Genomic DNA, 15387 nt, shown 5'->3' with positions numbered 1-15387 from the left:
GTGGTGGGAAGGGGAAGGAACAGAAATAAGAACAAGCGTCATTCCACATGACCATAAACCCAGAGTGGGGGGCAGAGCAAAACATCCCTATCCAGGGTGGCCTCAAAGGCTCTGCCACCTGAAACACAGCAATTGTGCTCCCTGCTGTCTATGCACACTAGCATCCACAGTGCCCGACACCACACCAAAAATCCCTCCTTGCTTTATTTACTGGCACTCATATTGGTGCATGCCCTTCACTGCTGCCACCACCTCCAAATTAGTGGGATTTCTTAGCAAGAACTATGGTATCCATCCTGAAGCCGAAAGTGGTGTCCTCTTATACTTAGCAGGGGGAGAGCAACTATCCTTCTTCACTCTAATATGGCATCTTTTCCAGCAGCTGTTGCTGTTATCTCTCACCCCCCCCCCCCAAAGAGATTGAGAATGTTTTAGGGACTCAAGAGAAGAGAAGAACTATACAACTTTTTGGAACTGGGACTCATTGGTGACTACTTGACTCTGAGGGGAGGTTTCTTGGAAGAGTGGGCCCGGTTTTTGGACTTTAAAGTGATCTACACTCGAAGAGAAGAAATATATGCTATTTGGGGATTGGGATAACTGTGGGGGGATTGTGAGTGATTTGGTTGTTTATTGTTAAGTGGAAGAAGGAGGGAAAGATACATGAAGACACAAAAAAAGGAACTTACTCAAATTCCTAAAGCAACATCCCCCTCACTAGCATCTTCTACACTGACCAATTTAACACCGGGGGAAACATCTGAAACTAGAAGAGATAGCCAGGTTGGGATTATGGAATTTTTAAAGGAGCTGAAAGAGGATATAGCACAAATTAAAGAACTGAAAGTGGATATAAACCAAATTAAAGAGGATGTCAAAACGTTGGAACAGAATGTTAAAAAACAGTTTGACCAATTTGCAGACCAGATGAATGAATTGGTACAAATTACGAAAAATACACAAAAACAAGTAATAAGAGTGAATTGAAGAAGTTGAAATTAGGAAGTAAAGTTCATGAACAGAAGATGGAAAAAATGGAAGAAACAATAACTGAAATGAGGCAACAGAATTGGGAACTGGAATCCAGTGCGATGAAGTTGCAATTGGAGAAAGCGCAGTACATGATTCGCATTCAGAACTTCCCGGAACAAAAAAGAGGAGAAAGTAAAGGATAGAATCCAAGAGTGGCTAATGGAACAGACAGAGTTAGAGAGAGAAATTATTGAAGAAGGAATAGAAGCCACTTATAGATTGAACTCTAGTTATGCAAGGATACACAAACTACCTAGAGAAATTATAATAAAATTTACACAAAGAAGAAACAGGGACATGATTCTGCAGAGGCTAGAGGAAAAACCAAGAAAGGCAGAGGGAAATCTTGTTAGAATTTTGAGAGAAGTTCCTTGGCAGATTCGACAAAAAAGAATCCCATATAGAAATTTTGCTGCTATATTAAGAAGGAATGGTGTTAAATATAGATGGCAGATTCCAGAAGGAATGACTTTTTACTTCAAGATGAAATGTTATAATATTAATTCTATAATGAAGATGGAAGAATTTATGGAAAGACACAGAGAAGATTTGGGTGAGATATTTCAAGTGATCGAGTCCTCTGGAAATAGATCTCCAAGTCAAGGAAAGGACAGCTCATCACCAAGAAGAGAATTGACTGAAAGTGGAACAGAAGAAGAATCTGAAAAAGAGGAAGAAGGAACAGCTGCACCCAAAACTCAAAGACTCCAAGAGACAAGAAAATTGAGAAATAGAAAAACTAGAGGAAAAATATGATGGAAGAAAAACAAATTAAATTCCTGGCAGTTAATGTTAACGGATTGAACTCCCCACAGAAAAGAAGTAAAATCTTTCACCAATTGGAGAAATCTAAAGCTAATATAATCTGCATTCAGGAGACCCATATAAAAAGAAAGAATATTAAATATTTTTTAAATAAAAAATTGGGAGCTTTTTATGCATCAGATTTATATAAGAGAAAATATGGATTAGTAATGTATGTGAAACCATGGCTAAATCCAAAAATGACTTGGGCTTCACAAGATGGTAGAATTTTGATGGTTGAAATATATCTGGGTGGGAAAAACATGTTGATAGTTAACATTTATGCGCCAAATGCAGGACAAGATTTGTTTTTCAAGAAATTACATGAAAAATTAGAACTATGGAACAATCTGGAGATTATTATAATGGGGGGTTTTAATGCTACGCTAGATCAAAAACTTGATAGGACTACTCAAGGAAAAAGAAAAAAAAGAGAAGGAAATCTCCCACGAGCATTTTTACAAATTGCTGAAGAATTTAATTTAGTAGATGCCTGGAGAGTGCAGAATCCACAGAAAAAACAATATACCTTCTTCTCTCATCGTCATAACTCTTGGTCCAGGATTGATATGAGTTGGATATATGGAGGACTGAGATATTTTGAAGCAGAAATCTTACCAAATACTTTTGCTGACCATAACCTGACATTAATTGACAATAAACAGACAAAAAAGGAAAGGACTCTGGAGATTTGATGTAAACCTGCTGAAAGATCAAGAATTTGTCCAATATGTAGGAAGTCCAGGTGGGAAGTCTCGGGGCTGGAGGATGCCATCCTGGAGAGGAGGGAAACAATCCCCTAGGGGGGACCCCTTCTCCAGGGGACGGGCCCGTATCTGAATGCACTCAGGATACTCCTCAGCGGGAGGGGGGTCGGGGGCTTCTTGTAGTGGGGGATTCAATTATTAGAAACATAGAGAGGGGGGTTTGCGACGGATGTGAGGACTGCATACCGACTTGCCTGCCTGGTGCAAAGGTTGCGGACATCACTTCTCGTCTAGACAGGATGGTAGACAGTGCTGGGGAGCAGGTAGCAGTTGTGGTGCATGTTGGCACCAACGATGTGGGCAAGTGTAGCCGGGAGGTCCTGGAGGCCAAATTTAGGCTATTAGGTAGGAAGCTGAAAGCCAGGACCTCAAAGGTAGCATTCGTGGAAGTACTACCTGTTCCATGTGCAGGGCCAGCTAGGCAGGCAGAGATCAGAGGTCTCAATGCGTGGATTAGACGGTGGTGTAGGGAGGAGTGGTTTAGATTCATTATGCACTGGGGAACGATTTGGGAGAAGCGGGGCCTATACAAGAGGGACAGGCTTCACTTGAACCAGAATGGAACCAGACTGCTGGCGTATAACATTAAAAAGGTGGCAGAGCAGCTTTTATACTGATCCCTGGGGGAAGACTGACAGGAGCCGAGGGGCATCCAGTTCGGGACCCCTCATCCCTATGGGACGAGGATGGGGAGGCTAGAGAACAACAAGGTAAAGGAGGAGTAGGAGAAGAAATTGGGAAAGGTAGCGTGATGGGATGTGATAGACGGTTTGGCACAATGAGAGGATGTGGGGACAAAGGAGCGAATAAGCAGCGCATCCTGGGGCATTCCATGTTCAAATGCTTTTATGCAAATGCCCGAAGTCTCTGAGCAAAGATGGGAGAACTGGAATGTCTGCTGACAAGGGAAAACATTGACATAGCGGGCATAACGGAAACCTGGTGCAATGCGGAGAATCAGTGGGATATTGCAATATCAGGCTATAAACTCTACAAGAGGGACAGGGAGGGGCGTGTTGGAGGTGGGGTGGCCATTTATGTTAAGGAAGGGATAGAATCCAGCAAAGTAGACATTGAAGGTAGGTCCAACTCCATAGAATCTCTATGGGTTAAATTACCAGGCCTGAGGAGTGATGTAATACTGGGGGCGTACTATCGTCTTCCAGACCAGAAACCGGAAGGGGACCTTGAAATGAGGAAACAGATCAGGGAGGTGACAAGAGGGGACAGGGTTGTAATCATGGGGGACTTCAATTATCCTCATATAGACTGGGTCAATTTGTGTTCTGGTCACGAAAAGGAGACCGGAATCCTTGACATGTTGAATGACTGTGCCTTCGAGCAGCTAGTCATGGAGCCCACCAGAAGATAGGTGACTCTGGATTTAATATTGTGCGGTACTCAGGACCTGGTTAGAGATGTATATGTTACTGAGCCGTTGGGGAACAGCGATCATGCTGCGATGTGTTTCGACATGCACGTCGGGGGAAGAAAACCAGGCAAATCTCTCACAAAAACCCTTGACTTCCAATGAGCGGACTTCCATCAACTGAGGAGGCTGGTTAGAAGGAGGTTGAAAGGGAAGGTAAAAAGAGTCCAATCTCTCCAGAGTGCATGGAGGCTGCTTAAAACAACAGTAATAGAGGCCCAGCGGAAGAGTATACCAGAAAGAAAGAAGGGCTTCACTAAGTGCAGGAGGCTGCCCACATGGCTAATCAGCCAAGTTAGAGAGGCCCTAAAGGGCAAGGAAGCTTCCTTCCGTAAATGGAAGTCTTGCCCTAATGAGGAGAATAAAAAGGAACATAAACTGTGGCAAAAGAAATGTAAGAAGGTGATACTGGAGGCCCCGAAGGAAGAACGAGTTTGCAATTATGGCCTCAGAGAGGTAGACTCTCTTCCACACATTGTTCTGCGTTGTGCTTTTAATCAAGTGCTCAGAGACCAGCATCTCCCCTCGTTGTCAGGAAACAAAAAAGGTCTCTCTGAGATCACCTCTTTACAACTTTTGCTGGCAGGTGAATTCGAATTTGTGACCCTTCCAGTTGCTAAATTTTTACATTTGAGAAACATGAAACGGGCTAAGCTGCTGGTTCTAAGCAACTAGGAGTAACTGTGTAAGCAAATTGTTGTGTTTTAACCCTTATTCTTATCTCTCTTTTAACATAGACCTTCATACATGACTGTTTGGAGATATTAGTTGTAAAACTATATGCCTAGTAAAGGTTTGTTGTTGTTGTATGTTGTTGTGATACTGGAGGCCGAGAGAGACTATGAGAGAGACTATGAGGAACACATGGCCAGTGGCATTAAGGGAAATAATAAAAGATTCTTCAAATATGTTAGAAGCAGGAAACCCACCAGAGAAGCGGTTGGCCCTCTGGATGGTGTGGGAGGGAAAGGGGAAATAAAAGGAGACTTAGTGATGGCAGAAAAATTAAATGAGTTCTTTGTATCTGTCTTCACCGCAGAAGACCTCGGGCAGACACCGCTCCTGACCAAGGAATTAAGTCAGATAGAGGTTAAAAGAGAAGATATTTCAGACCTCATTGATAAATTAAAGATCAATAAGTCACCAGGCCCTGATGGCATCCACCCAAGAGTTATTAAGGAAATGAAGAATGAAGTTGCTGATTTCTTGACTAAAATAGGCAACTTGTCCCTCAAAACAGCCACGGTGCCAGAGGATTGGAGGATAGCAAATGTCACGCCGATCTTTAAAAAGGGAAAGAGGGGGGACCCGGGAAACTATAGGCCGGTCAGCCTAACCTCTATACCAGGTAAGATGGTGGAATGCCTCATCAAAGATAGGATCTCAAAACACATAGACAAACAGGCCTTGCTGAGGGAGAGTCAGCATGGCTTCTGTAAGGGTAAGTCTTGCCTCACGAACCTTTTAGAATTCTTTGAAAAGGTCAACAGGCATGTGGATGCGGGAGAACCCATGGACATTATATATCTGGACTTTCAGAAGGCGTTTGACACGGTCCCTCACCAAAGGCTACTGAGAAAACTCTACAGTCAGGGAATTAGAAGGCAGGTCCTCTCATGGATTGGGAACTGGTTGAAGACCAGGAAACAGAGAGTGGGTGTCAATGGACAGTTTTCACAATGGAGAGAGGTGAAAAGCAGTGTGCCCCTAGGATCTGTCCTGGGACTGGTGCTTTTCAACATAAATGACCTGGAGACAGGGGTGAGCAGTGAGGTGGCAAAGTCTGCAGACGACACCAAACTTTTCTGACTGCTGAAGACCAGAAGTGATTGTGAAGAGCTCCAGAAGGATCTCTCCAGACTGGCAGAATGGGCAGCAAAATGGCAGATGCATTTCAATGCAAGTAAGTGTAAAGTCATGCACATTGGGGCAAAAAATCAAAACTTCACATATAGGCTAATGGGTTCTGAGCTGTCTGTGACAGATCAGGAGAGAGATCTTGGGGTGGTGGTGGACAGGTCGATGAAAGTGTCGACCCAATGTGCGGTGGCAGTAAAGAAGGCCAATTCTATGCTTGGGATCATTAGAAAAGGTATTGAGAACAAAACAGCTAATATTATAATGCTGTTGTACAAATGTATGATAAGGCCACACCTGGAGTATTGTGTCCAGGTCTGGTCGCCACATCTCAAAAAGGACATAGTGGAAATGGAAAAGGTGCAAAAGAGGGCAACTAAGATGATTGCTGGGCTGGGGCACCTTCCTTATGAGGAAAGGCTATGGCGTTTGGGCCTCTTCAGCCTAGAAAAGAGATGCCAGGGGGGGAACATGATAGAGACATACAAAATTATGCATGGGAAGGATAAAGTGGATAGACAGATGCTATTTACACTCTCACATAACACCAGAACCAGGGGACTTCCACTAAAATTGAGTGTTGGGAGGGTTAGGAGAGACAAAGGAAAATATTTCTTTACTCAGCATGTGGTTGGTATGTGGAACTCCTTGCCACAGGATGTGGTGACGGTATCTGGCCTGGATGCCTTTAAAAGGGGATTGGACAAGTTTCTGGAGGAACAATCCATTATGGGTTACAAGCCATGATGTGTATGTGCAACCTCCTTATTTTAGAAATGAGCTATGTCAGAATGCCAGATGCAAGGGAGGGCACCAGGATGCAGGTCTTGTTATCTAGTGTGCTCCCTGGGGCATTTGGTGGGCCACTGTGAGATACAGGAAGCTGGACTAGATGGGCCTATGGCCTAATCCATTGGGGCTGTTCTTATGTTCTTATATTAAAGAAGAAATGGATTTTTTTAAAATATTCAGCTGCAGATGAAAATACAAACAATATGGGATACTAGTAAAGCTTTTTTTACAGGAATTGCTCTATGTGGCAAAAATGAGAAGAAAGCAAAACTTGAAGACAAATCAGATAAATCAGAAGCTAAAGGAGGAGGGCTCCTCAGCATCATCAGGTCTTTCCACAAGGACATGAAGGGCACTGTTGTCTTCGATGGCTCCACATCAGACCCCTTTGACATCCAAAGCAGAGTGAAGCAGGGCTGTGTTCTCGTGCTGACCTTGTTTGGGTTTTTCTTCGCTGTCCTGCTGAAGCAAGCCTTTGGAACTGCAACAGAAGGCATCTATCTCCGGACCAGATCAGACGGAAAGCTCTTCAACCTCTCCAGACTGAGAGCAAAGTCCAAAGTCCAGCTGAAATGTCTGCGTGATTTCCTCTTTGCCGATGAAGCAGCTGTCACCGCCCACTCTGCCAAAGATCTCCAGCAGCTCATGAACTGTTTTAGCAAGGCCTACCAAGACTTTGGACTGACAATCAGCCTGAAGAAAACACAGGTCATGGTTCAGGATGTGGACTCACCTCCCTGCATTACAATCTCTGCGCATGAACTGGAGGTTGTCCATGACTTTGCGTACCTTGGCTCAACGAACTCCGACACTTTCTCTTGATACCGAGCTAAACAAATGCATTGGTAAAGTAGCTACCACGTTTTCCAGACTCACAAAGAGAATCTGGTCTAACAAGAAGCTGACGGAACATACCAAGATCCAGGTCTACAGAGCTTGCGTTTTGAGTACACTTCCATACTGCAGCGAGTCATGAACTCTTTGCCCACAACAGGAGAGGAAACTGAATGCTTTCCACATGCGCTACCTCAGGCGCATCCTCAGTATCACCTGGCAGGACAAAGTTCCAAACAACACAGTCCTGGAACGAGCTGGAATCCCTAGCATGTATACACTGCTGAAACAGAGACACCTGCGTTGGCTTGATCATGTCGTGAGAATGGGTGATGGCCAGATCCCAAAGGATCTCCTCTATGGAGAGCTCATGCAGGGAAAGCACCCCATGGGTAGACAACAGCTGCGATACAAGGACATCTGCAAGAGGGATCTGAAAGCCTTAGGAATGGACCTCAACAGATGGGAAACCTTGGCCTCTGAGCATCCCACTTGGAGGCAGGCTGTGCAGCATGGCCTTTCCCAGTTTGAAGAGGCACTTGCCCAACAGACTGAGCAAAGAGGCAAAGAAGGAAGGCCCACAGCCAGGGAGACACACCAGGGACAGACTACATTTGCTCCCAGTGTGGAAGGGATTATCTTTCCCGAATTGTCCTTTTCAGCCACACTAGACGCTGTTCCAGAACCACTTTTCAGAGAGCGATACCATAGTCTTTCGAGACTGAAGGATGCCAATGACAATGACAAAAGGAGGAAGAGAAGAAAAGTCAAGGCAACCCCTCAAATGAAGTTATTAAACAGAAAATACAGAGATTACAACATGAACTTAGAGTGATACAAACGGAAGAAATGGAAAGAAATTTGAGAATGACAAAACAATCTTTTTTTGAGAATGCAAATAAACCGGGAAGATGGTTAGCATATAAACTCAAGAAAGAAAGACAGAACAATCAGATAAAAGCACTCAAAGACCAGACTGGGGAGGGAAAAAACAAAAATGCAAGAGATGAAAAGGATTATTGAATGTTATTTTCAACTTTTATACAGGTGGAGCCTATTTATCCGCATTAGTTCCATTCCGTGACTCGGCGCCATTAACAAAAAACGTGTTGTGCTAAATTGCACAGAGTTGCATAGAGCTGCAGCCTGACACTTCAGGATGAAAGGAAACTAAGGCAGCTGTTATCAATCCCCTCCCCTCCGTACTCAGCCCTCCCGTTTTCAGCTGCCCAGCTTCTTTCACAGTTGGAATGAAAGCTGATCTTTTAAGAGTCCAGCCCTATGCATTTCTATTCAGAAGTAAGCCCCATTCCAGTCAATGGGGCTTACTCCCAGGAAAGTGTGGAGAGGATTGTAAGCTATATCTCATGCTTTGCTTGGTGGGAAGGCTTGCTTGTGTTGGTGATTGCCTGCACCATCGGGGGGGGGGGGAGGGATTTGGCAAACACTCCCTGGGTTTTTTAAAGCAATCCCCTCTGTTGCTACCACACCTGCCCGTGCGTGCGTGAGAGAGAGAGAGCTCCACCTTGCTGCATGTGTTCTGGTTACACAGGGTTTTCCACCACCCCCCTTCAGCCTCTTTGCTGGCTCAGGGGCTTCAGGATTGATGAATTGCAAAATAAAACTTATTGAGAGCTGCTAAATGAAAAAACAGAACTATGGTCGAAAGAAGAACTTAATAATAAAGGTATAGCTCTGGATTGGTGGTTAGAAATTCAAATAAAATCAAGATTGAAGGAAGATAAAAAAACAGGTATATATTTACATGATACTGATTTTGATAAGTTATTTTTAGAAGATGAAGGAAAATATATTAAAAAGATGTATAAGTTCTTATTAGATATAAATATGGAAGATGAAATAGTAAAAGACAATGTTACAATGTGCAAAAAATATTGGACATACTATACCTTTGGAAAGTTGGGAGTAAATATGGAAAAATAATATTAGATTAACTAAAGCAGTTTTGTTTAAAGAAAATATTTACAAGATGTTTTATAGGTGGCATTTTTCACCAGATTAGCTAAAATGTATACAGGATTGTCTAATAAATGCTGGAAATGTAAAGATTCTCTGGGCACATTTTACCATATGTGTTGGACCTGCTCTAAAGTAAAAATGTATTGGGAAAATGTACATACTATGTTACAGAAAATGTTAAAATGTTCTGTCCCCTTTGTTCCAGAATTATTTCTCCTAAATATTATACCAGATATTTATAGTAGAAATATTAGACATGTTTTGATCCACATCAACACTGCAGCAAGACTTTTATTTGCACAGACGTAGAAAATTATAGAGGTGCCAAATATGAACATGTTGATAGAAAAAATTTATAAAATAGTAGAAATGGATATTTTATCAGAAAGATTACATGATGGTGGTAAATTAGACGGAATTAAGAACATATGGGAAGCATTTTACAATTGGTTAGAAAGAGAATAAATAGAACAAAATAATTCAGAAGATGTGTCAGATCTGTAGTTGTTTGAAAGACAAAAAAAACCAAAACTGTACTATAGTGGAAACCTAATGTATCTTTCCTTTGTATTCCCCGACCTATGTATGTACCTTTGTACCTATCCCCGTATCTGAATTTAAAAGAAGAAGAAAGTGTAAGGTCATGCACATTGGGGCAAAAAATCAAAACTTTAGATATAGGCTGATGGGTTCTGAGCTGTCTGTGACAGATCAGGAGAGAGATCTTGGGGTGGTGGTGGACAGGTCGATGAAAGTGTCGACCCAATGTGCGGCGGCAGTGAAGAAGGCCAATTCTATGCTTGGGATCATTAGGAAGGATATTGAGAACAAAACGGCTAGTATTATAATGCCGTTGTAAAAATCTATAGTAAGGCCACACCTGGAGTATTGTGTCCAGGTCTGGTCGCCGCATCTCAAAAAAGACATAGTGGAAATGGAAAAGGTGCAAAAGAGAGTGACTAAGATGATTACGGGGCTGGGGCACCTTCCTTATGAGGAAAGGCTACGGCGTTCGGGCCTCTTCAGCCTAGAAAAGAGACGCCTGAGGGGGGACATGATTGAGACATACAAAATTATGCAGGGGATGGACAGAGTGGATAGGGAGATGCTCTTTACACTCTCACATAATACCAGAACCAGGGGATATCCACTAAAATTGAGTGTTGGGCGGGTTAGGACAGACAAAAGAAAATATTTCTTTACTCAGCGTGTGGTCGGTCTGTGGAACTTCTTGCCACAGGATGTGGTGCTGGCGTCTAGCCTAGACGCCTTTAAAAGGGGATTGGACAAGTTTCTGGAGGAAAAATCCATTATGGGGTACAAGCCATGATGTGTATGCGCAACCTCCTGATTTTAGAAATGGGTTATGTCAGAATGCCAGATGCAGGGGAGGGCACCAGGATGAGGTCTCTTGTTATCTGGTGTGCTCCCTGGGGCATTTGGTGGGCCGCTGTGAGATACAGGAAGCTGGACTAGATGGGCCTATGGCCTGATCCAGTGGGGCTGTTCTTATGTTCTTAATAAGAAGAAGAGTGTTTTAGGGACAGGGAACCATTTATTGTTTCATTTTGCTATGTAGACCACTTTGTGAACTACTTCTTGTTGAAAAGCCTTACATATGTATTCTTAATAATAATCTTGCCTTTCCCTCAGAATAAACAGAGCGCCCAAGGCGGCATGCAACATAGAGAAAGAACAGTAAAATCAAAATAGATACAAAATATAAAGTATAGTCATCATCAAGGAAAGTGCAGTAAAACACCGCATCACAAAATACAACTACCAAAGCAGCTAATTTATAAGGGAAGGCCAGGTAGAAAAGGAAGAAGTCTGCAGCCCCTACCAGAAGGCTAGCAACAAGGGGGCAGTTCTTAATCCCACTGGGAGGAGGTTCCACAATAAATGTAAAAGTATCCCCACAGAGAAGGCCCTGCGCGTTGCTGCCAACAATCTGGCCTGCACCAGGGGTGGCACACCCCTGCTAACTTTAGGGGATGGGTCAGTTTGTCTGGGAAAGTTATGTTGTGCACTAAACCATGATCTGGCTATGAATTGTACCTTTTCTTTGCCCAGAATTTGCCTTCTCTGTCTTAGACCCATCTCTTGCCAGCCCCAGCCTTGGCTACAGGGTAAAGTGAACCAAGCACTCCCCTGATCAACTCCTAAACAGCAACAGGGAGGGGCACCCACTGAAGATGCTAGACATACCACAAAGTCAGGATCCTCACAGTGTGGCTGGTACTCTTCCTCCTGGTGCTGCCACATATCAGCCTCTGCATTATCCTTTCCTGTCCAGTTGTCCCAGTTCCAGTCATCTGGATTGTGGGTGAGAAGAGATGAAATCATGATTTTGTTGGAAAACAAAATCTTTACTTGGAAGACTCCTTGAGTCCTGCCCCGCCAGGTGAACCCTACATCAGAGCTTCTCAAAATATCTGATGTAGTGGACTGGCAATATTTTTCCTCAATGTTCCAGGGACAAATCTTGTATTTGCATAGGAACATAGCATATGAAATCAGAAAAACTAACACTGTTCACTGAATAATCTGAATGGAGCATGCATACCAAGTGTGGCATACCTGCCGAGATATTTCAATTTAAATACATAGAAGATTGACTGAAAGTCTGTGCAGATAGTATACTGTGTAGTTCCTGGAAATTTGCTCTCATGTGGAATCTGGATCTATAAATGCAGCTCAACTATCATTTTAACAACATTTCTGATAGCAGGATCAGAAACCTGCTTTCAGATTGTAATGGGCAGCTTGTACTAAAGGTTTTTACCTCTTTGCCCCCCTTCCTTTTCTGCAGCCCTTTATATACTCCCTCCTTATCCTTACCTATAGGCCACTTTCATTCCCAGGTTTTGCATTATATGCAAAAGATAACCTACTCCCTATTAGAGTTCAACAGTTCAGACTAGAAACCTGTTGGGTCACAAGGTGCGTCTGCCTAGTTTGACATCTTGTTTCCAACAGCAGCTAGTCAGGTGCCTCCAGGAAGCCCATGGAGAAATCAAGAAGGCCTCCCACATGCTATTTGGTACTAATGAGGCAAGGAGAAATAGAACTAGGTGCCGTCAGTACAGGTTATGCTGTACTTCAAATTCCCAAACAATCTATCCCACTAGCTTCACTTAGGCGTTAAACAGCTAGGGGAGGAAGAAGAGATATCAGATGCAACCAGATGTGCATCTGTGCATCAGATGGACTAGATGGGCCTATGCCTATGGCCTGATCCAGTGGGGCTGTTCTTATGTTCTTAACCTTTCATGAGCCTGCAGATCAACAGCCACAGGAACGAGCAGCAGGCCCCCAATGTCACCTTCTCAAATCTAGAGTGAAGGCACTGTAAAGTTACTTATATTACACTGACTTTACACACTGGGTTACTTCCACCCACATTTTGCCTTGGACTTTTGGCTGGATAGTGGCTTGGGGCAGATACACATCCAGGCAGAAATTCAACAGGTGGTTTTACAAAACACTTGCTGTACATATGCCTAATAAATTGCTGCAAAGCACATCTGGAAAAAAAACCCTGCATAGCATTCCTCCAGCACAGCAACAAGTGTAGTGAATGTTCAGGCAGAAATTCTTCCCCAGGCTGTAACTTATTCTCAAGGTATAGTCAGAGACTTGCAAGACAGATTTAAACAGTAGCTGAAGAACATGGGTCAAGCCACAGCCAAATTCATCAAAGAAATTCATGAGAAACATACAGTGGCTCTAACAACTATTGGCTATGATAGCAAAATGAAACCCTTATGTTCAGAGTGCTCAGTATTAGATTCTGGGAACAGTCCACTGGGAGAGGGTTTCAATCACCCTACAATGTACAGTAGCCCACACTATAGTTTCGCAAACTGAAGTTCAGACTAAATGAAAACATGAGCTCATACAACTTACTTCTAAATACCAATGCTTCCAAATCACAGAAGAGCATGCAGATATCTGCTTCTCCTCACAATAAGTCCTTCCAGGAGAACACAGGGATGTCACTGGTGCACTATACTAGGGGTTTCCAAACCCCGGCCCGGGGGCCAAATGAGGTCCACAGAGAGCCTCTATCTGGCCCGAGGCCAGCCTCTGATCCCCTGAGAGCCTGTGGCCCAGTTGAGCAAACACAACCAGAGTTGTGGGGTGCTTGCTGTGCTTGTGGGGTGAGGGAATGGGGGTCCATTTAAGTGTGCAATTTATTTCTTGGGCCGTGTTGGTGCTTCAAGAAATCCAGGACATTGAGCCCATTCATTCATTCATTCATTCAAATTCCATCTCTAATGTACTTAAATTTAATACTTAATTTTTTTTCCAGCTCTTGACACTGTACCAGATATTTGATGTGGCCCTTTGGCCAAAAAGTTTAGAGAACCCTGTACTAGACAACTGTTTTCCTGCCCTACAGAATGTAACATATATCAAATGTGGAGGGTATCTTCTAAACACAAACATACCCATGCCACGAAAGACTTTGCCAATGCCATGCTTCACTATGCTTATAGGCACAATTCAGCACGAATTCTTCCCTCCCCCTCCCCACCACACACATTCTTACTTTATGTTTGGACTTGGCTAATCCTTTCACTAAGTGACAACAGGAGACTTTCAAAAACATACTGGAAAAGATTCTCACCCTAACAACAAAACCACCAATGAGAATATGCCATGTGGGCATGTCCTGACAATGTATCCAATCCTGAGTCTGTTCTTTGTGGATTGGTTCTTTTTGCTTTGGTACTTTGACTGCATCCAGGCAAACTACGACTAGATACATAGTCAATATGTGCCCAGTCCTAGTCTGCCTGGACACAGTAAAGGACCTAAGCAAAAAGACCAATCATTGAAGAACAAAAAGTTCAGAACAAGTTCAGGACATATTGTGAGGATGAGCAGGTACCTGTATTCTGAGCAGGTACAGCTATTCTGTGATTTAGAAGTAGGTTCACTGAGCTCATGTTTTTACTTAGTCTGAACTCCAGTTTGCAAAACTGTGATTAGTGTGGACTACACTGTGAGGTGATTGAAACCTGCACAAACCCACAAGCATCTCCGTCTTCCCCTAATTCTATCTCAAACATGCCTTCTCCAGTACCTACAAGTGGCCTTCTCAGTCTTCCAGAGGACATATTTTATAAGAGAAATGACTTCTACCCAGAGGAGTCAAACCAGGCACTGAGCAGACATTGCTAGGGATGATGGCACTTAAATAAAAAAACCTATTAACTCACATTGATTTTAAAGAAAGCCAATAACTCTGGAAACACACACTAAATTGTAGCAAGGGCACGTCACCCACGATTGCTTTGAATTTTTGTACACATGTGTCCCTCTTAAACACACAGGATGCAAACACACAGAAGGGGATTTTTTTTTAACCTGCTATACTCATTTCTCAATAGATCTGCTTAAATTTGATCAAGCAACCATCAATATGCACCGCGTTTCAGATAATCTGGACAAGTGGTCTGGATTTTATTAGCATTTAAAATGGACAGGACTTATAATGGCCGAATGCCAACTAACTTGCCACCTTAACTATAAAGACACTCCCATGCCTGCACAATATTTCCTCCCCAAACACAGAGGTTCCATTTGGCCATCATGGCTGGTCCCTGCTAGAGGAACTGTTCCCTCCATTCATTTGTCTAACCAAGGAGTGTCAAACATAAGGCCCGGGAGCTGGATGCGGCCCACAGAAGCTTTTTATGTGGCCCTCAGGCTTTCAGCTGCTGAGGTGTTATTGCTGAAAGGGTAGCCCACATGAAAACTGGGCTCTCCCATATCTTGAAATATGATCAAGATTCGTATATTTTCTCTTCTGTCATTTGCAGCTAATGAGTTCCTAAGTGAGAAAAAAGTGTTTATTTTTGGTTATGACCAGTTTAATGACAT

At 43.2% G+C, this 15387-nt stretch overlaps 1 protein-coding gene across 1 annotated transcript in view; it reads right to left on the bottom strand.

The window, feature by feature from the left end:
• KRI1 (KRI1 homolog) overlaps positions 1–15387 on the bottom strand; it is a 29860-nt gene that overhangs the window by 3328 nt on the left and 11145 nt on the right. Inside the window, exon 14 of the mRNA XM_066615845.1 lies at positions 11704–11810. Within this exon, the coding sequence (XP_066471942.1) occupies positions 11704–11810 (107 nt within the window). The remainder of the gene's footprint in view (positions 1–11703; positions 11811–15387) is intronic.

The sequence above is a fragment of the Tiliqua scincoides genome, chromosome 2 (genome assembly GCF_035046505.1).
Source record: "Tiliqua scincoides isolate rTilSci1 chromosome 2, rTilSci1.hap2, whole genome shotgun sequence".
NCBI lineage: Eukaryota > Metazoa > Chordata > Lepidosauria > Squamata > Scincidae > Tiliqua > Tiliqua scincoides.
The sequence above is the reverse complement of the archived record's forward strand: the minus strand, read 5'-3'. Positions and strand labels throughout refer to the sequence as shown.